General features: G+C 33.0%; 1 protein-coding gene and 1 long non-coding RNA gene across 2 annotated transcripts; one reads left to right on the top strand and one right to left on the bottom strand.

Annotated features, from left to right (window-relative positions):
• Positions 1-13552: 13552 nt before the first annotated feature.
• On the top strand, positions 13553-18978 carry LOC123892260. Its single transcript, XM_045942063.1, has 3 exons — positions 13553-13943; positions 14061-15944; positions 18704-18978. The coding sequence occupies exons 1-3, from the start codon at positions 13553-13555 to the stop codon at positions 18976-18978; spliced, it is 2550 nt and encodes an 849-aa protein (XP_045798019.1).
• A 1604-nt stretch (positions 18979-20582) lies between these two features.
• Positions 20583-22136, bottom strand: LOC123890587. The gene is made up of 2 exons (XR_006802877.1): positions 21427-22136; positions 20583-20744 (listed from the first exon to the last, which is right to left on the bottom strand). It is a non-coding gene; the product is annotated as an uncharacterized LOC123890587 (long non-coding RNA).
• Between the last annotated feature and the right edge of the window lie 767 nt (positions 22137-22903).

A 22903-nucleotide genomic window follows, 5' to 3' on the forward strand; every position in this document is an offset into this window, starting at 1 on the left:
GCGCTCACCGTAAAACAACACAATTGGGTAAATTCTAATCTTTTCTCTCTTCTACATCTCAAATCAACTTGGTCTTCAAAATCATGGGTTTTTTGTGTTAATCTTTTTATTCAATTCAGATTTTATTATGATTGATTAATTTTTGTCATGTTTTTGCCTTTTCTAAGTGTGTGTTTTCTTTCTTTTGTGGAATTTGATGTGTACTTTGATTATGTCACAAATTAATGTTCTCATGCAAACTTCATATAAAGAGAGTGAGAAGGTGGAAGAATACAGTGTTTCTATATACAAAATTACAAACAAATTAAGGTTATGGTTTTATGCTTCATTTTTAATTTGTTACAAAGGCATGTTGTAACTACAAGAATTTGACATTCTTTTTATTATTCCAATTTTCTTTTTCATATCCGGATTTGGCATTCTTATTTATTTTTTCATTGCAAATGGGTTAAAATCCTAATTTCTTCTTACTTGGTTTCTCTACTTTTCAATAAAGACCAAATTCAACATGTTTTCATTACTAATTGTTTCACTCCATTTTTCTTAGAAATGGGTACTACCTTTAAAGTTTGTGATTAGAGGCACAAGTGCAATGAAGCATCACATGAAAGGAGAGCAATTTTATGAAACACAAAAATCAATTCAGAATGGGAGGGGGCAGGAACAACAGTGCCGAAATGTTATCTTATACTTTCTTCCAAAGATATGCATACATTAGTAACCACTACAACTTTTCTCCTAATTTGTTAATTATCCTGAGTTTTAATATCGTTTTTTCATTTCTCCTATGCAAGAAACGACAACTTTGAAAGATGCACACATTAGCCACAAAGGTTTTGACATATAGTTTGTTATTTCAATGTATTTTAATGCTATTATATCATATTTTTTATTTGCCTTCTTTTTTTAATTCAAAGTTTATTTCCTCTTTTTGTTTAGATGTCATTCATTTAACATTGCTTTTATTGTTGTGTTCGCATATTCTATAGTCATGCTTGAAAGATAAAGATTGAAATCATCGAAGAATTATGTTAAATTTTTGTTTTCTTGACTTTTGATGTAATTGTTTTCATGGTGCCCTTATGTGACTACGTTTTCTTAACCTTTTTTTTACACAAGTTCTAAAATAGACGAAATAATCACAATGCTGGTTTGCTAAAAAAATAGCTAAATAAAATAGTAACCACATCAAATAGAAGTTATATACATGTCTTTCATGTTACCGGAAAAAAGAAGAAGGAAAAAAATAAAAGTCACAATAAAGAGAAAAAGAGTAAAGCATTTAATTTGGTAAGTCAAAGTTCATACACAACCTCATAATGTTATGAATTCAAGTTTGGATTATAAGTATGGATTATGGAAAATATTTTGCTCTTATTTAAAGGTTCTTTGTATCTTTTAATTTTAGGCCAATTATGTATTTTTTTTACTCATTACTCATCATCATCATCATCATCATCATCATATATATATATATATATATATATATATATATATATATATATATATATATATATATATAAAAGATATAAGATTATTTACAATCCTTTCATCTTCTCTCATGGTCCCAATCATAGATATTATTAATTACAAATTTAAGTGTAATTTTTAAGCAAATAATTTTTCTATTTTATGTGTAATTCTTTTTATTTTTAAATTTTTTATAGGGTATAGATATTGGTATTAATCCTGACGTTCTCAAGAGTATCTGGCTTCGATAATTCGAAAATCGATCGCCAGTTAAATAAAGACCGACCAATAATCGATAATAAATATATATCTACATGTGTTACTTACATATGGTGTGAACCAATTCACGTAAATTACAATTTTTATTTTGAAGGAAACTAAAAATACACAAATTAGTTTAAATGAAAATCAAATTTATAATTAACCACTGTTTACTATTTATATACGTTAGTAAAATAAAAATTGTGGATCACATGGCCACTAGTAGTAATAATAATAATAATAATAATAATAATAATAATAATCTATAACAATATATAAAAAGGATAAGTGAGTTTGAGCTGAATTTTTTATATTGTCCAAATTACCCTTCATTTTAAATTCAAATAACACAATGGTTTTTTCTTATTATTAAGGTTTTCCAACTATCACAATTCTTGCAGAAATTTAAATAAGGTATATTTTTTAATTGAAAATTTTTATTAATCTCTGATTTTTAATTTCATAACATAAGAGTTTTTTTTTTTTACATAAGTTTTTTTTTTAATTGAAGCTGAATTTGTCAATTTCTTTAGTGTGATGTCTTGACTTTTATGAGTACCTTAGAGGAATAGATACAAAACTTATAATTTTGAACTCTCGTTGAGAATCATGTGACTCTGATATTTCATTATTTTATTTACTTTGAATAGAAGGATTGCAATTTTAAAAAGAATAATAATTGTTAAAATAATCCTAGTATTTGTCAACTATGTTCTTACCACTCTTGTTGAGTGTTATGACATTATCCTCTTTAGTCACTTTATTTTAACTATAAATTTGCTAACTTTGAATAGTTAAGATGGTGACTTCATTTTGACATGTGTTAATCTATTTTAATTCTCTTAAGGATTTAAACACGAGGTTATTATTCTTCCTCATTCATGAGAACTCATTTGGCTTTTGTGTTTTAATCTCTTAAGCAAGGTTGACAGAACCGGACCGGTCATCGAACCGGCGAGCTCATCGGTTCAAGGTTCAATTGGTCGGACCGGGTTCAATCGGGGTCGAACCGTTTTTAATTAAATATATATTTTAATTAATATATAAATAAATATATATGAATAATTGTTGAATATTTCATAATTTCACACATTAAAAAGATAAAATGTCACAAGTCAAAATAAAATAAAATTTATAATTCAAACCAAATGAAAAATAGATGAAAAACAAAAACATTTCCGATTCCTACAACTTCGTTGTTTTGTTTCAGATTTTTTTTTAAAAAAATTAAATTAAAACGACGTCGTTTTGCCCTTTTTTTTAAAAAATAAAATAAAAAAATCTGCAAAACCGCTTGAACCGCTCGGCCGGTTCGCCGGTTCAACCCGGTTCGACCCCGGTTCACGCATTTTTTTGCCGGTCGGTTTCCTATCTGTTTTTTGCTCAAAACCGAACCGTTTTCATGACCGGTTCACGGTCCGACCGGTCCGGTTTTGATAACCTTGCTCTTTAAGTGTAACACAATGAACCTTTGTAGACTCTTTACATTCTAACTCTTTTGAAACTTGATTGTTGTTTAGACTTTAGATTCAATATTCTTGGTTTTGAATTACTCACTAATTCATGTGACTGTAGTGCCCATGTGTTGTTTATTTTGGGACATAGTGTTTACAATTGCAAAAGACGTAACTTGTGTGTTTCTATTTATTTATGTTCATCCATGCTACCATATTTGTTTCCTGGAAATTATTTAGAAACACTTATTATAAGGAATGATAGTCTCAGAACATATTGCTTTGTGCTTCAATAATATGTTAGTTGGTAATAATGAGCATATCAAATCACTTAATGAAATCCCTATTGATTGTCAAGCTACTTGCGCTACAAGTTAAATAGCATAGGTTTATATAAAATCCCTCAAATTAAGGGCTATAAATTAAATGGTTTTTTTAGTGACCTTTGAGTGAACTGCATATTTAACGACTGGCCGATTAAAAAGTCATCATCTAACAACCGATATCGTCAATTCAATTTGTTAAGTTTAAGACAATTTGAGCCAAATATAATACGAGTAGTTGTTAGTACTATATTACAATATATATATATATATATATATATATATATATATATATATATATATATATATATATATATATATATATATTGGATTTTTTTTTACATTAGCGAGATTGCTATAAATTTTTTTACAATGGGGTTATTTTATGGTCAAGTGGTCTAATAGATAAAAATTTGAAATTTCACCTAAGCCTAAGGTGAATAAGTGGAGTTTACGGCGCTCGAACCCTAACTCATGCACAACACATATAATGCAATCTACTTATCAACTGAGTTAAGTGCACGGAATATTTTTTTTTTAAATTTATTTATACATTTTTATTGTCAATGTTATTGCTAATGAAATGAATCAACTATATAAAAAAAAAACGAAATGATGAATCAAGGTTGCTTCCGTAAAAACTAATTATGAATTTATTATAAAAAAAAAAAAAAACTAATTATGAATTGAAATTCAAATGCTTTGGCTTTTCCAAAGATAACAAAAAATATATATTCAACTCATCTATTCGATATAATACTAAATTACAAAAGAGAACCCATAAGAAGTTGCACCACAAAATAAAAACAAAATCTTATTTTCCTGCTTCAATATTGGGATAATTAATTTAGACGGATTCTAAGTTTGATACATCATTACTAGCTTGTAATAGAGAATTCCTGCAAATTGGGCACGAAGCATTAACCATCAACCATGTATCAACACAACTTTGATGAAAAAAGTGGCGACATTGCGGCATCATCTTCAAAATTTCCGATTCCTTATAATCCGAAATGCATATGGAACAAGTGGTATCATAATCATTATTAATTGTGGCAATTTTGTTTTTGTCGAAAGTGAATGTGTCGTAAGAGTTGATGATGCTCCTAGGGAGCCCAGTCACGGGTTTTTTATCATCGGGTTGTTGTATTGTTGTCACATTGTAATTAGAAATGAGATGAACATGATCATCACTTTTCATGGAAAAATAAACATAACAAACTCGGATGAAGAGGGCAAAAAAAATGACTAAGAGAAACAACCTTGTTAATACGTCTAATTCTACGATGGTGTTCATCTCTAGTGATGATGGATAGGAGGTGGTATGAAAGGACGTATAAGAGATTGTTGAAACTTGAAAACACAATTTGTGATATATGATGTATAGAACTATAGCAACTTGGTTTGAATTAGTGTTAATTTGGAGTTTTGAGGTTTAGCTAGGGTGAAATCAGCGAGATTTAATGTTATTTGTTGGCAACACATTGAATAAACTTGAATCTGATTGAAGTTGTATACAAATCAAAGTCTAAAAATTAACGTTAAGAAGTTTCTTATCTGTCGTATTATATGGAAATGTTTGTTTTATTTCTCTTAGTTGTTTTACATTTTGTTATTTTTGAGAAGAGGTTTTATTTGGATAAAAGAGGGTTGTTGTATTCTATATATAGCAAATGTCAAACTCATAGTTAAGTAGAATTTACATTTTATTTTAGCAACAAAGTAAGAAGAAAGGAAACAAGAAAAAAAAAAGGTATTTTAAAATAAGAAGAAAGGAAAAATTACATTCATACCTTATTTTAAAATTACGTGTTCCTTCTATATATATATTCCTACAAAAACTAGGACTATATTTTTTAAAATTTTTACAAAAACTTATATTTCTATTAGTATATATTATATGAAGACCTCTATTTTTTTTTGTAATTTTTATGAAATTTATATTTTTATTCATATTAATACGAGAATTTTTTTTTAATTACCACATAAATTTATATTTCTTTTTATATATTAACACATGATCAATTTTTTGTAATTTATACTATAGTTTATATTTCTACTCATATATTATTATGAAAACTTATTTATTTATTTTTTTTATAAAAGAGGAGTAGCAAAGTGCTACTGCCTCAAAAGATATATATATAGATAGATGAGGATAGAGATACAAAAAAAAAAGGAGGGGGACTAGACCAAAACCTCCCTAACTAAGTACAACCCTATAGAAGGGTTTACCAAGTCTGTTAGATTCAAAGCTATCTTTAATAACAAAAGGGATATCATTCCACAAGGTGAGCCTATCTAAATTAAGACCAACATTAGCCAATCTATCTGCACAATGGTTACCCTCTCTAAAAATATGAGATACAATAATGTTCATGTGACCTGCAAGCTTAATACAGTTGAACCAACGATTACTTAAAGACCAAGGCACCAGATTTGAGGATTTGTAGGCATTCACTACAAGCATTGAATCTGACTCAATCCACATATTTCTCTATCCTCTAGCATCTGCAATTTCAATTGCAGTCATAAAACCACAAAGCTCTGCACTGAAAGCAGAGGCCATGTCTGTTTTAGAAGCAAATGCGCACAAGAACTCTGCATTGCTATTTCTAAAAATTTCTCCACACGCAGATGCCGTAGGTGTTGAAGCACCATCAGTATTGCATTTAATCCATTGAGGGGGAGGTGGCTGCCAAGTAACCTCCTTCAAGTTCATAGGCTTTGTAGGATGTATGGTTACCATGAATGCTTTGAGCATAGAAAAATCAGAAATGGTACCAGAAGAAAGGGCTTTGGTATGATTACCTGCTAAAACTACATTTGCAGCAACCCAAGACATAGAAGATTTCCAGTTAGGCCTTCTATCCTTGAACCTTGCATTGTTTCTTGCTATCCAGATGGCATAAAGAACATTGATTATTGCAGATTTGATTACTATCCTGCACTGAGGGGACCTCGCTCTATCACAAAGACTCCAAATATCCTCCATGGATTGGAACTGCAGCACTAGATTTAAACAAGTTGCCAGCCAACGCCAAAGGCCAAAAGCAAATTCACACTCAAAGAATAAATGAAATAAAGTTTCAGTATGAATTTTACAAAGAGAACACATAGAAGGCAAGCAAAAACCACGATCCATTAGCTTGTCATCAGTGGACAATTTATCAAGCATAATTCTCCAAACCAAAAGAGACCGAGATGGAGGAACATCATTGCACCAAATTACTTTGGCCCAACTTAAAACATGAAAGTGATTTCTCTTGAAATTGTAGGCATCTTTCAAAGTAAGCAAACCTTTGTCATTACCACTCCAAACTAGCACATCAGGAAGAGGTTCAAAAGGAAGGACCACTTGCTGCACAAGGCTAGTGAGAGTTGGAAAGAGGTTGGCTAAGTAGGGAGGAATGTGCCATTGCTGGTTTTGGATGATATCACTAACTTTTCGAGGAAGCCAGATTAGGACATTTGGATGAATATTGAGAGTTTCAGCTAAGGCATTACCACACCAAGAATCTGTCCAAAGATCAATATTGCGCCCTGAACCCACCTTCCAACAAGAATTATCAAAGATAGTTGTTGCTTCTTGTTTTATACTACTCCATAAAGATGAGTAAACATGATAATTCACCACTTTACCATTTCTCAACACTCTACTTTTAAGAATAGTTGCCCAATCCTCCACAGAATTCATTAAATCCCAGCATAATTTCAAATTAGCAGCCTCATTGAGAGTAAAAAGAGACCTCAATCCAAGCCCTCCTTCTTCATAAGGTGCACAAACTTTTTTCCATGCTACAGTGACTAACTTCTTTTGACTAATATCACCACTCCAGATAAAGTTCCTGGTCCAAGATTCAATGGATTTGAGAATAGCAGAGGGCCAAGAGTAGATTGTGATGCTGTAGATAGCCATACTTTGAATCACTGACTTCACTAATTGCACTTATGAAAACTTATTTACTTTTATTTCTATGTGGCCTATATTTCAACTCATACATCAATACGGGGTCTTATTTTTTATTGTAATTTATACGGGAACATATATTTATACTTATGCGTCAATATAGATGATATTTTTGTTTTTATAATTTCTACTTTTTTTTACTAATTTTATAATTTATACTTATACATATATTTGTACTCATATATTAATACGAAGACCTATATTTATTTTATAATTTTTATGGAATCTATATTTTTTAGTCATTATATTAATAGGGAGACTTTGTTAAAAAGAATTTCAATGGGAACTTAAATTTTTGCTTAAATATTAATACAGGAATCAATTTTTTCTTTGTTATTTATATTGTAGCCTATATTTCTACTCATGATCATATATTGACACACATACAATTTTTTTTGTAATTAATATCCACCTCAAAAACTTTTTTACGAAACCTCAAAGTCTCTTCCATATATCCCATAAAGAAATTATTTTCGATCAACTTTATAATTCTTTTAGTGGAGAATAATATAAACAACAACTACGATACATTTTTTATTTGATAAAAAACATTACGAACTATAGCAATCTTTTCTAACAAAATCTATAATTGTAACACCCAAACCCCTTAACGCGAATTTATTGAATATAAATAAATAAAACACTTAAGACAATCTAGGCGTCACATGGTAATAATACAAAATCACGGCATAATTAAAATCATGCTAGCACAGCGGAGATTAAAGGCAAATAATTAACATAGTGCATGTCATACAATAACCAAATTGTTCACATAATATCCCTAGGCTCTAGGCCATATCAACAACAAGGATATTATGTTTACAACAAAAGAGTAAGGATTAGCAAGGTCAAATATGCCATCACGGGCTTAATACAATTCAATCGAATAACCCGACCCGGTAAATACCTAATCAGAGCAATTCTATACAACTCAGTCAAAAAGATATACAAAATATATCTAAGGAGTAGTCTAAGCTAAACTCCTCACCAAAAAGCGCACTACACGAGCACGAGCAGCCCTCTAACTCTGATCGGGATCCTCAACCTGAGAATCTGAACCCCCAATGGTCCAGCACATAACACAAAGCATGAGAGTTAGATCACATAATCAAAATACAAGTGCAAGTAAAAGGGTACTTAGACACTTCTTCAATATCATAAGCATACCTCACAATTATACATATATATATATATATATATATATATATATATATATATATATATATATATACATACATATATCCACATCTATAATCCAATTAGAAGTTCTTAAACACATAATCGAATACCCAAACAATCAATTATCAATTACTACAATTAGCCAAACATATGTCACATATCATTTATCAAAAAAATGCACACATAGCCTAATGCGACTCTAATGCTTCAACTTCATGAATGTCACCCTAGACATTTCTAATGCATGTGGTACCATCTTCTTTATTAGAGTATCTCACCTCTAATATCCTTCTTTATCGGATAAATATAATCCGATATACTTCTTTATTGGAATATCCAATATCCTATTTAATTCAAGAATGCATGTAAATGTTTTTCATGAATTCACTCACAATTATATAGCATAAAGCTCTTCATTTACTATGTGGAACACTATCCAACATACTTCATCATTAAGATTTAACAAAAACCTTAATATTCTTCATTCATACTTCATACACGATTAACAATCATTTAACGATTAGCAATGAGCATTATAAGCATCAACATGTATCAACAATCATGTAAGAATACCATTAAACCATGTTACAAGTGCGTAATTACACTTACAATCATCAACAAAAATTGCTGTCACAGTGTTGTTCGCTGAGCGAAGGCTTAGCGAGCCTCAGCGAACAACGCCAGGAAGACACTGACTCATGGCGAGCAGTAGCGAACATCAGCGAACTGTTCGCTGAGCGAAGGCTTAGCGAGCCTCAGCGAACCACACCAGTGGATCACCTGCTCATGGCGAGCTGTTCGCCACACGTTCGCTGAGCGAAGGCCTAGCGAGCGTCTCCTGACAGGAAAGCTCAGAACCTGCGTTTTCCACACCAAATCACCCAAAAATCCCATTTTTCATGTTATAAATCCCAAAAGAGTTTGTATTCAAGCATAACAAACATGGATAAACACAAAAGGACAGTTCATTTCTTAGATCTACATCATAAACATCGAAAAAGTAAGGATTGAACACTTTTTCATCAAAACTCTCAAGAACACAAAGTTCTTGAGTTTAATCTTTTATAAAACTCGTTTTTAACCATTAAATCCGTTCATTAATCATGTTAAAAGCATGTTAAGCATATTAAGAACCTTAGGAACGATTTTCATCAAGAAAATCCATTCCATGCTAAAACGAAAATGGGGTGGAGGAAGTTCGGGTGAGGAGAAATCGACATTCTCCCCTTCCTCGGGTCACCCACGATTATGGAACCTACTCTCATACCTGGATTCGAAGAAAACTCGATGAAAGATCTTGAATCTCTCCCTTTCCTCTTGCCCTAGCTCTCAAGCTCTCTTCCTTCTCTCTATCTTCAAGAACAAAGAGAAATAATGAATGTTTCTCTCTTCCTCTTGGCCATATGGCGCCTCCCACTAAGCTCACAAGGCCCATTGGGCCTCAAGCCCAATTGGCTTGGCCCAATAACACGTTAACTAAATCTACTCGCTTAATAACTAAAGTACTCGATAAATAACTCAAGTTATTAACTTAATTAAAATTCTACGTTAATAAAATATTTTAACACACAAAAATTAATAATTTGAAAATTGGGTCGTTACAATAACAATATACATAAATTTTCCAGTTAGTTTTTATCACAGGGTGTTATTTTAATTATTAAATTATATAAAATTATAAATATCTATATATGTAGTTGTCATTAATTATCTTTCATTAGCAATTAAAATTTAAAATTTTCAATTTAAAGTAAAATATATTATTTATAAGTCAATAAGTCTAGAAACGCATTTTTTACCTGTGCTTGGCTCGGGTCTGGATACTAGTTTTAAAATAAGAAGAAAGGAAAAATTACATTCATACCTTATAAATGAGGTCTTTTAAAATTACGTGTTCCTATATATATATATATATATATATATATATATATATATATATATATATATATATATATATATATATATATATATATATTCCTTAAATAAACTCATATGTAGATTTTTGCTAATTGTCATTAAATCTTAATTTAAACTAATTATTATTTTTTTAGCATAAAAATCTATTTTTTGAAAAATAAAAGAATTAAAAGGTGAACAATATAAACTAATTATATTTAACTAATTATAAGGTGGACTGGGATTTTCTCCGTGAAGTTCTGACTAGAATGGGATTTGGTGACGTTTGGATAAGTTGGATAATGATGTGTGTAAGCTCTGTCAATTACTCGGTACTCATGAACTACGACAGAGTTGGACCGATTATATCGGGTCGTGGGTTGCGACAAGGAGACCCTCTTTCTCCTTATCTGTTTATTCTGGTAGCGGAGGGCTTGACTTCTCTTATTCACCAGGTGGTTGGGAGGGGTGATGTTCATGGAGCGAGAATTTGTCGTGGTGCCCCAGAGGTGTCTCACATTCTGTTTGCGGATGATTGTTTCTTGTTTTGCAGGGCAAGTGTAGTAGAGGTAAATCAGCTTATGAGCATTCTTCATACTTATGAACTAGCCTCTGGTCAGGAAATTAATTTGGCCAAATCCGAAGTATATTTTAGTCGCAATATGTCTCATGCCGATAAAGAAGACCTATCCCGTATACTTGGTGTCTGTCGTGTTTTAGGAACAAGTATATATCTTGGTCTTCCGTCTATGATAGGAAGGAGTAAGAAAGTAATATTCTCTTACATCAAGGATCGTATTTGGAAGAAAATGAATTCTTGGAGGGGAAGAGCATTGTTTAAGGCCGGTAAGGAGGTTATGATAAAATTTGTGCTTCAAGCCATCCCATCATATGTTATGAGTATGTTTCTCCTTCCTTCCTCACTCATTGACGATATCAAGAAAATATTGAATGCCTTTTGGTGGGGAGGCAGAGTTAACAACAATAACGGGATCCACTGGTTAGCTTGTGACAGACTTGCATGCCCTAAGGCGAAGGGTGGTTTAGACTTTCATAATTTTGAAGCGTTCAATATGGCTATAGTGGCTAAACAAGCATGTAACATCATTCAAAATCCGGACTCGTTGGCGGCTAAAATAGTTAAAGCAAGGTATTTCCCACGCTCATCGTTACTCGAAGCATCTTTGGGTTTTAATCCTAGCTTTGTGTGGCGTAGTATTTGGAAGGCTAGACAAATTCTTTTACGTGGGTGTAGGTGGCGGATTGGTAGTGGCGACAGAATCCGTGTTATGTATGATCCATGGCTGCGTGGAAAGGGTGATCGCTCGGTGTCCTCACTTCAAGTGGAAGATGTGTATCATTTAGTTGTGATCAGTGCATTTTAATGCACATTCTTCTACTATTGTACTAGTGTATTCCTATGGTTTAATTTACTATTTTCACTATTTTAAGGTGTTTTTATATTTAAGTTTATTTCTAACTCTATTTTATTTTCGGACTTAATTTATGAATAAATAGCACTTTGACACCCTTCCGGTCCGCAGGTCATAACTGGAGTTACAAATATCGGATTGAGGCGCGGGAAGATGCGTTGGAAAGCTGAGATCAAGAGCTACGACTTTCATGTTGAGTCCAAAACCCAGTTCGGAGCGAAAGTGTGTCAAATAACTGCGTTTATGTTCCAGACGAATTTAATTCAGCACAACTTTATATTTTTCGGCCCAATTGTTTTAAGGCCCGTTCCATGTATTATTTAAACCAAAAATAAGGCAGCTAGGGTTGGTCATTCACTGTTCACGAAATATTCAAACCCTAGAGCAGCCGTCATCTTCCATGGAGAACTAAACTTATTTTCAATCCATTGGTGTAAGGAATTTTGTTCTTGATTCTTGAGGTTCGGTTTTATTATCAATTCATATGTTTATGCTTATCATATATCAATTTTCGTGTCTCCTTCTTTATGTATGAGTTTGATACAATTGATGCTTAATTATTCTGTTTCATATTCATACTATCGAGACCATTCGAATTCATTCATCGCTTGTATAAATTAATTTGAATAGAAATTGATATATGCTTTTTCGCTTGTAAAAAGGGGCTGAATGAATTATTGTTATGATTTTATCTATGTTATCGGTGACGCTTGATCATCTCCATAGTCAATTGAACACGTTAGTGCTTAATCAACGATTCTTTATAGAATTGATTTTCGCTTGTTAAATTAGTTCCATAATCAGCCCAGCATAAACTAACGAACAATCTTATGAGAACCTAGGATAGATGATAAACAAGATTTCCTAAAACCAATGGATTGATTACTTTCACATTGATTAAATTCGTTATTGTTGTTACTGTTTTCAAAACCGAAAACCCCCAATTTGCAATCTTTAAATTGATTCTAACATTGTTAAACCGATTGTGAGTCCTTGCGAAACGACCAAGGTCACTACCTTGTACTACTTATTTTAAAATTATTTTGATCACGAAACGACCGTGATCAAATTGGCGCCGTTGCCGGGGACTCTCAATTGATTTTAGCTAATATTAGACTCAGTTTCTGTGTGGTTGCGTTCTAGCCTTTTGCTTTCTCGTGTTTTCTGGATTTTACGTGCCCTAATAATCAGTTTTCGTAAAAAAACAGTTTTCTGGAAAATCTTTTCTAAATCGAGTTTTTCCTGTACCTGTTCATCAGAAAAAAATCAGAGTTTAAAATCCCCTATTTTGGGACAAAATAGGTGACGGCAACCTAAAAAGTCCAAATTCCGTGTTTTACTATTTTATTTTAATTTATTTCTGTTTTTATAGTTTCAGAAAATTCCAAACTAATTTCCAAAATTCTTATTTTACTTAATTAGACTAAATTTCGTGTTTTCATATTTTTTTGAATCTATTTTAACCATATCTCTTCTTTCTATTTGTTTCATTAACGAGTCTGATTCTGATTCTTACATAGTTTCTCTTTGCATACTTTATTTGATTCTAAACTTGCTTTTGATAACATGGATGAACAAAGAACACTAAGGCAGCTTGCTGCTCCTGATGTCAATTACAATGGTCTATGCATTCAATATACTGACGTTGATATTCCTTTTGAATTGAAATCTGGTTTGATACATTTGTTGCCCAAGTTTCATGGTCTTGCAGGTGAGGATCCGCATAAGCATTTGAAGGAATTTCAGGTAGTTTGTTCTACACCATTGAGGCCTGAAGGTATCACGGAAGACCACATCAAGTTGAGAGCCTTTCCATTCTCGTTACAAGGTGTTGCTAAAGACTGGCTCTACTACCTTGAGCCAAATTCTGTTTCAACTTGGAATGATCTGAAGAAGGTCTTTCTAGAGAGATACTTTCCCGCTTCTAGAGCAGCATCAATCAGAAAAGAAATATGCGGCATTAGGCAAGGAAACGAATCATTGGCAGAGTACTGGGAAAGATTCAAACATCTAGTTTCCAGTTGTCCCCAACACCAGATCACCGAGCAATTACTCATCCAATATTTCTATGAAGGGTTGCTACCAATGGATCGAAACATTTTGGATGCTGCAAGTGGTGGAGCACTTGTTGATAAAACTCCAGCTGCTGCAAAGGCCTTGATCGAAAACATGTCACTCAACTCGCAACAGTTTACAACCAGAAATAATTCTGTAAGTGTAAATGAGATTCAGTCTTCCTCTTCCTCCATCAAGGCGCTCGAAACCAAGTTTGATGCTAGAATTGATGAACTTACTTCCTTGGTGAAAAAGTTGGCAGTTAGCAAAGCTCAACCAGCAAAAGTGTGTGGTATTTGTACTTCTTCTGGGCACCCGACTGATACATGCCCCATTCTACAAGATGAAACAATAACTGAGCTTCCTCAAGCATATGCTGCAGCAGCAGCCCTTTACAATCAAAACAGGTACAACAATCCTGACCTCTCCACCAACAAATATCACCCTAGTTGGAGGAATCATCAAAACCTTCAATATGGGAATCAGTCACAAGCTGCAGCCCCTGCTGCCCCACCAGCCACTTCTTCACTAGAAGACCTTGTCAAGCAACTGGCACAACGAACAGATGCTAGCATTCAAAACCTGACAACGCAGATGGGACAAATGGCCAATGCAATAGGCCAACTACAAGCTCAAGGCTCGGGTAACCTTCCTACACAAACAGTGCCGAATCCGAATGTGAATGTGAGTGCAATTACTTTGAGATCCGGAAGAGTGTCAGAACCAGCTCCAGAGAAAAAGAAGAAGAAAACCGTTGCATCATCATCTGCTCCTGAACCTCCTTCTGTTACAATTGAGACCGAACCCGAAAAAGAAAGAGTATATGTGCCACCAATTCCTTTTCCTCAAAGGGTGCAGAAAAATATCAAGAAGACAGTTGAGGAAGACAAGGAGATTTTAGATGTATTCAGAAAATGTGCGGTTAACATTCCTCTCCTTGATGCAATTAAACAGATTCCTAAATATGCAAAATTCTTGAAAGACTTGTGCACACACAAGAGGAAGTTGAAGGAAAATGAGAGAATCAGTTTGGGACGAAATGTTTCTGCTTTCATTCAGCCCAAAACTGGTTCCTCAGCTAATGTCTCAGTTATCAGTCAGACCATGCCAGAAAAGTGTGATGATCCAGGAGTTTTTGCTATTCCCTGTTCCATTGGGGATCGCAAGTTTGAAAATTGTATGCTTGATCTGGGAGCAGGTATTAATGTTATGCCTACTTCTATTTATAATAACCTTGATCTTGGTCCTTTGCAGCCTACAGGTTTAATCGTGCAATTAGCAAATAGGAGCAATGCCCGCCCTGCTGGGAAGGTAGAAGATGTCCTGGTGCAAGTTAATGACTTGATTCTTCCTGCAGATTTCTACATTCTAGACATGGAGGGCGAAACTAATTCCAGCAGGGCACCCATCATTCTAGGCCGACCATTCATGAGAACGGCAAGAACAAAAGTTGATGTTTATGATGGAACCATGTCCATGGAGTTTGGCGACATTGTCGCTAAGTTTAACATTTTTGATGCCATGAAACATCCCGTGGAAGAACATTCTGTTTTTTATATGGATTTAGTTACTAACACTAACCTTTGCTCTGTTTGTGCTAAGATTGAATCTGATTTGCAGGATAATAACATTCATACAGGTGAAGTTGTTGTCAATGAGGCAGTCTGTACGGTTAAAGTTCTTGACATTCCGGCTGCCCCAACCAAACACTCCCATGATAAAGAAAAGACTACGCACTTCCATGATAAGATGATTTCCAAAAAGAAATTTTCTGTTGGCCAAAAAGTCTTGCTGTTTAAGTCTCGCCTGAAAGATATGGTTGGTAAGTTTCGATCCAAGTGGATTGGCCCCTTTGTCGTGACTAATGTTTTTCCTTCTGGTGCTATAGAAATTAAAAGTACAGGTACTGGCAAGGTTTTCAAAGCAAAAGGACAGCGGTTGAAGCTGCTCCATAAAAGTGTGGAAGGGCTTCCACCAAAACCACCAGACATAGAAGCACCAGCACCAGCCGCTACACCTTAGCCCCTCGGGTGTGTTCCTTCCTTTACTCTCACTTTATGTTTAGATTACATTGCGGACACTGTCTGGTTTAAGTGTGGGGGAGGGACATTTTACATTTACATTTACATTTTTGTGTTTTTTTAAAAAAAAAAAATAAATAAAAAAAATTGTCATGAGTAGTCACATGTTCTAAGGCTAGGGCAGATAACTGTAGGGTCAGTGAAATTTTTGGAGTTTTTTGTTTTGATACTTGACATGATAGTCTTTGCAACTTAATGCACAACTGCTTGAACACTGTCAAACTTAGTAATGTCTAGATAAATCTCTGAAATATTTATTCTTTAGACTAAGTTCTCTAATTTCAATATAAAGGAGGGTATGATTAGAACTAAGTGTGGGGGAAAGGCTAGAGTAACAGATGGACCGATCATTGCTATTAATTGAGAAAAAGGGAAACTGCTTAAGAGCTAAAACTAATGAATATAATAAGTTCCTGTGCCTGAAACTGGAGGAACAAGTTCCTGTGCCCGAAACTGGAGGAACAAGTGCTGTGTAGGATGCTCTACTCTGAGTAACAGGTTGGACTTATTACAAGTAAGATCCCGTCAGGTGAAAAGGTGGAGTAGTACCTAAAGCTTAAAAACAATAAATAATAATAAACAATAATTCTTTTCAAAAAATAATAAACAATAATAAAGCTTGAAAGTAGTTGCCCCTGAGTTGATGTTGAAAAGCTTTGGATCTCTTGAAAAGAAATAGCCCCCCCTAGTCTGAAATTCTGGTTAAATCTGAAATTATAGGAAAAGAATGACAGCTTAGCATCTAGAATGGTAGTTTCAGAGAGGGATCTTGACATTACTTTGGTTGACAGTGGGAGACAGTACACACACACACGCAAGATTATTATTGAAAGTTGATAGATAAGAATTGTGCCAATCTTTGAATTTTGACCCAAGGTTTGAAGCTTGAAACCTGGAATATGTTGACTGCTTGTGATTTGTTTTTAAGTTTTTCATTTGAGTTTTGCTCGGAGTGCAAAAGTTCAAGTGTGGGGGAATTTGATCAGTGCATTTTAATGCATATTCTTCTACTATTGTACTAGTGTATTCCTATGGTTTAATTTACTATTTTCACTATTTTAAGGTGTTTTTATATTTAAGTTTATTTCTAACTCTATTTTATTTTCGGACTTAATTTATGAATAAATAGCACTTTGACACCCTTCCGGTCCGCAGGTCATAACTGGAGTTACAAATATCGGATTGAGGCGCGGGAAGATGCGTTGGAAAGCTGAGATCAAGAGCTACGACTTTCATGTTGAGTCCAAAACCCAGTTCGGAGCGAAAGTGTGTCAAATAACTGCGTTTATGTTCCAGACGAATTTAATTCAGCACAACTTTATATTTTTCGGCCCAATTGTTTTAAGGCCCGTTCCATGTATTATTTAAACCAAAAATAAGGCAGCTAGGGTTGGTCATTCACTGTTCACGAAATATTCAAACCCTAGAGCAGCCGTCATCTTCCATGGAGAACTAAACTTATTTTCAATCCATTGGTGTAAGGAATTTTGTTCTTGATTCTTGAGGTTCGGTTTTATTATCAATTCATATGTTTATGCTTATCATATATCAATTTTCGTGTCTCCTTCTTTATGTATGAGTTTGATACAATTGATGCTTAATTATTCTGTTTCATATTCATACTATCGAGACCATTCGAATTCATTCATCGCTTGTATAAATTAATTTGAATAGAAATTGATATATGCTTTTTCGCTTGTAAAAAGGGGCTGAATGAATTATTGTTATGATTTTATCTAAGTTATCGGTGACGCTTGATCATCTCCATAGTCAATTGAACACGTTAGTGCTTAATCAACGATTCTTTATAGAATTGATTTTCGCTTGTTAAATTAGTTCCATAATCAGCCCAGCATAAACTAACGAACAATCTTATGAGAACCTAGGATAGATGATAAACAAGATTTCCTAAAACCAATGGATTGATTACTTTCACATTGATTAAATTCGTTATTGTTGTTACTGTTTTCAAAACCGAAAACCCCCAATTTGCAATCTTTAAATTGATTCTAACATTGTTAAACCGATTGTGAGTCCTTGCGAAACGACCAAGGTCACTACCTTGTACTACTTATTTTAAAATTATTTTGATCACGAAACGACCGTGATCAAGTTGTTAAAGACTTTTTACTTGAGAATTATAAAGCGTGGGATATAGCTTAGATTCGTAACTTGTTTACAGGTCGGGTAGTGGACGAGATTATTGCAACCCCTCTTATTAGTTCGGTTAAAGATGATAACATGGTTTGGGAGGAGGAAAGGAATGTGTGTTATTCAGTTAAATCTGGTTACAATCTAGCCATGAAATGTATTATTCGAAGCGATAGGCACCATGTAGAGGGCAATTGGAATGATATTTGGAAAGCTTAATCTCCTCACAAAATGTGTCACTTACTATGGAGGTTGTGTAGGGGGTGTCTGCCGACGCGAGTTCGCTTGAGACAACGTTATGTAGAATGTGAACTAAGTTGTCATGTGTGCAATGTTGAGGTCGAAGATGATATTCATGTGTTTTTTGGATGCGTAGCAACTCGCGAATGTTGGTTGATCACATGCCTGTCACAGTTGCTGCATAATGCAGCTTACCAGCATGGGACTGTAGCAGACAGGGTATTTCGAATGTGCAAAAACGAGGGCAGTGCAATGATAGGACGGGTTGCATCGTTATTTTGGTGCATTTGGCATAATCTAAATGACAAGATCTGGAATGACAATATTCAGTCCCCGAGCCAAGTTGGAAGCAGGACGTTCGTCGTTTGGAATGAGTGGTTTACTGTCCACCAACTGCAGCGTCATAACGTTGTTCTTGTTGAGGATCCTAGGCCGGTTCGGTGGGAGAAACCAAGAGTGGGATGAATAAAATGTAATGTTGATGCTGCGTTTGTAGTTGGGTCCGGTGTTACTTCTATGGATCTTTGCTTTCGTGATACCAATGGGCATTTTGTGGCTGACTTGACTCAATGACAACAGCCTTTTTATTTCATAGTGGAAGACGAAGCATTGACCCTATTACATGCTATGAAAGAGGCTACACATCGTGGATTTGAGCGAGTTCAATTTAAAAGTGACTCAAAGTTGTTGGTTGACGCTATCCATTCGAGAAGACGGGGCAATTCGTAATTTAATTTAATTGTTAACGACATTATTCTTCTTATGTCATCTTCTTATGTAAACTTTGAGGTTAAGTTTGTTATAAGACAAGCGAATTTGGTTGCTCATACTCTTGCTAGGGCGACCAATGTTTGGGCTAGTTTCCATAGATTTGAGATTATTCCCTTTTATGTATTGAATATTTATTAGTTAATGATATGAATTAAGTTTGTTTGGTTCAAAAAAAAAAAAAAACTTTGATATAGCCAATACAGTATGAAATATACATCTAAAAAAATTAAATAATTTTTTTAACGTCAACTAAAAAATTTAAATAATTGAAGGAGGAATGACTTATAGTTGAAACTTGAAATAAAAAAATAATCATGAACATACATTTTTTTTTAGGCAAAGACATACATAGTTCATAAGTTGTTTTTTTGGTACAAACATAGTTCTTCAAGTTCTTCCAACTTTGTAACCAAAAATCAAACAAACAAATCAATTATTAAGCATAAACAGTGTCAATTGCTTGGAGAAACACAATTATAATATAAATCATGTATACATATAGATCAAGTATATCGATCTCTAAATTAAAATCAAAATATATATAATGCAAACATAAAAAAGTATAAATAAATAAAAAACAATACACTATTTAATATATACTCCCATAATAGAAACCCAAAATAAATATTAGCATATATAAAGACAATTGCATAATAGTCGTAACATTATAAATATATAAGCAATCACACCAAATCCTACTTCCATGATGATAATAACATCTACCTGGACAAAAATTAAAATAAATATTTGTTAGATCAACCAATGTAAATTAGTATATCTACAAAACAAAAGATTTTATAGATACTCAAAGCATATTAATTAAACCTACTGCTGCATAAATCTTGAATGCAAGTAATTAAGGGAGGAAACGAAAATAGTTAAAATGAAGAACTATTACCTAAGACCATGAGCAAGCACATTAAAAATGGACAAAATGAAAATATAAAAAGGATGAAGAAGTGAATGTGAATAGAAGATTAAAAAAAAAAGCATAGGTAAATAATAAAATCAATTCTTTCCAAATGACTCAGGTGGTGGAAAGAATTGAAAAAGAAACAAAAAATAGAAAAATATTTATAATGTCCACCGGAAAGATAGATGCTTATTGTAACATCCCGGATTTTTAATCCGAGACATTAAGACCAATTCTTTCACTTAATTGAAAAACACTACACTATTTTCCTTTTTAGTTTTATAATTGATTTGAAAACAAGTCATCATAATTATTTTCTCAAAATATCAAGATATATAGTTATCTAATTATTGTAAAAATTTAAAAAAGCTTATTAAGTCCAGAATACTACAAGTTGTCAATATCAAAATATGTTAAATTTACAATAAAGTAGCTATACAATTGTTAAGAAGCCTTATTTAAATTTACAATTATACTCTAATAAAAACCCTTCGATTTATCCCCACGCACGTACAAGCAACACATCAACTTCATTTTTCTTTGGTACCTACAACCATATTTAATGCAAGGATCAATTTCCTTATCCAAATTGAATCATGCCGAACGGAAGGTAAATGTCATAAAGTAACAATAAAATACTCGGCCATAAAGAAAAAATAAAATAAAGTCAATACCAGAAACTATTCTTAATAACACTCTATACCAGTTAATAATGCATGAAATGCATCTAAACCATGATCCGGATATCACCTCTCCGCAGAGTAAAATAAAGTGTCCTACCATTGGACAGTGTCCCACCGTTGGACACAATACCCCACCGTTGGGTATTAAGGTTCGGTACCCCACCGTTGGGTATTGTTCCGAACCACACCAAACCTATAACAACAACTATATGTCATGCTATGCATACTATAGACACCTTTTAAAACCAGCACCATTTGATTAAATCAATTGAAAGTGTAAAACTTTCTTTTAAACCCGATAAATTCACCATTTATCGAAACTGACAGAATACTCAAATTGACAATCAACCACACACAAAATCATAAAATTAAATATACAATCAGCCACACACATAAGTACTCCATATATTAACATAGCATAAAATGTTATAAAAATAAGTCTTTGCCATTCCTTCTATTTCCATCTCTCTCTATCGGTTAAATACTCCATTATCAATCTATAACATAAACCTTAAGTGCACGAGTGTATGGGGAAAAAATCCTTACCTTAGGCGCTTTCCTTCCAAGCATACGACTCTAAGCTAATTTGATGCTTACGCACCCTAGATCAGGTTTGCACGCATAAACTTATGTTCCTTCGCCTCCTCGTGTTCTCTGATTGTTCCAACTCGAAAATTTGTGGTTGGGAGTAAAAATAAAATATAAGAATATGCTCTAAAATGGTCAATTTTGAAATTGGGCCAAAGAAACTTACCCCAAATCAGAAAATAATCTGGTGGAGAATATTCGTCGTTGATTTCACTCAAATCGGAGTTACAATGACAAAGATCGGAACAAAAGGGTGAATCTCGTCGATGAAGAAAATTGGAGTTTCGACAAAGACAATGGAATGTCTATATATTCAAAAGAGTGAATTAAATAAACTGACTCATAGGTAGAAACATCATACCAAAATTTAAACGAAAAAGGAGCAGGCTAATTGCACAACTGATTGAAACCGAAACCAATTTCCTCACCTCTTCTCCGTCGCTGCTGCCATACTCTCTCACTCTGTGTTCAAAACTAATTCCAATATCTAGGTTCATAACCCATCACTTGTTCTCCAACGTGGCTCATCACCCACTAAGCACTAACTCCTTCAATTTAGGTCCACTTAACACAAATGCATACTCTCAATCTCTCACTAATTTCATTTCATTCACACTTGATTAAAATATTGTTTTAAAATACTCATAGTAGTGTCATAATTAAAGAAGTATGAAATAATAAACTAGCAAATAAAATATTGACATTTCATATTATTTACTAGATTACTGTAAACTCACCGCAGCAAAGCGACTATATCAATAGTTGATAATAATATTAAAAATTCATCGGATAATTATTTATAAAAATATGCCTATACACATAAGGTAGGTCCTTGAATCAATGATAAATCAAGAGAATTACTTTTCAAGGCCGAAGCTAACATATAAATATAATAAAATATTTATCTAAATATTAAAATAAAATTCTGGGATTTTACAAAAATATTAAGAAAATCATAAGTAAAATTTTGGGATGTTACACTTATAAGAAATTAAATTTGTACAACTTTTCATTGCTTAAAAAAAACTTTTTATTGGAAACCATTAGATTTCTTGGTAATTAAATTGAGAATATGAAAAAAATAATGGTGTATGAATAGAAATGAAATTAAAAGGCATATCAATACTTCAGATTAAATGTGGCATATGACAAATCATTAGAAGTAGTGTGGCATGGGGCTAAATAAAAGAAATTAATTACAATTGTTAATTTTTTTATTATTTATTTTTTAAGGAAAATGATCTAAAAAATATGATTGGTTAATACAATTAGGGTTAGGATTAGTTGTAGGAGAACTATTTAGGATTTATATATATAGATACACTATGAAATATACATCTACCTATCCATATGCATTTCAATGGACTATAATTTTTTTTTGTTAAATATGTTTTTGTCCCATATAAAATTACTAAATTTTATTTTTGTCTCTATA

The sequence above is a fragment of the Trifolium pratense genome, linkage group LG6 (assembly GCF_020283565.1).
Source record: "Trifolium pratense cultivar HEN17-A07 linkage group LG6, ARS_RC_1.1, whole genome shotgun sequence".
Taxonomy (NCBI): Eukaryota; Viridiplantae; Streptophyta; class Magnoliopsida; order Fabales; family Fabaceae; genus Trifolium; species Trifolium pratense.

Coding starts and splice junctions, on each gene's coding strand:
- LOC123892260 (XM_045942063.1), top strand. CDS start 13,553: ATGGATGAACAAAGAACACTAAGGCAGCTTGCTGCTCCTGATGTCAAT. Junction 13,944..14,060: donor AATCAGAAAAGAAATATGCG/GCATTAGGCAAG, acceptor ATTTCTATGAAG/GGTTGCTACCAATGGATCGA. Junction 15,945..18,703: donor TATAGAAATTAAAAGTACAG/GTACTGGCAAGG, acceptor TGCATAATGCAG/CTTACCAGCATGGGACTGTA.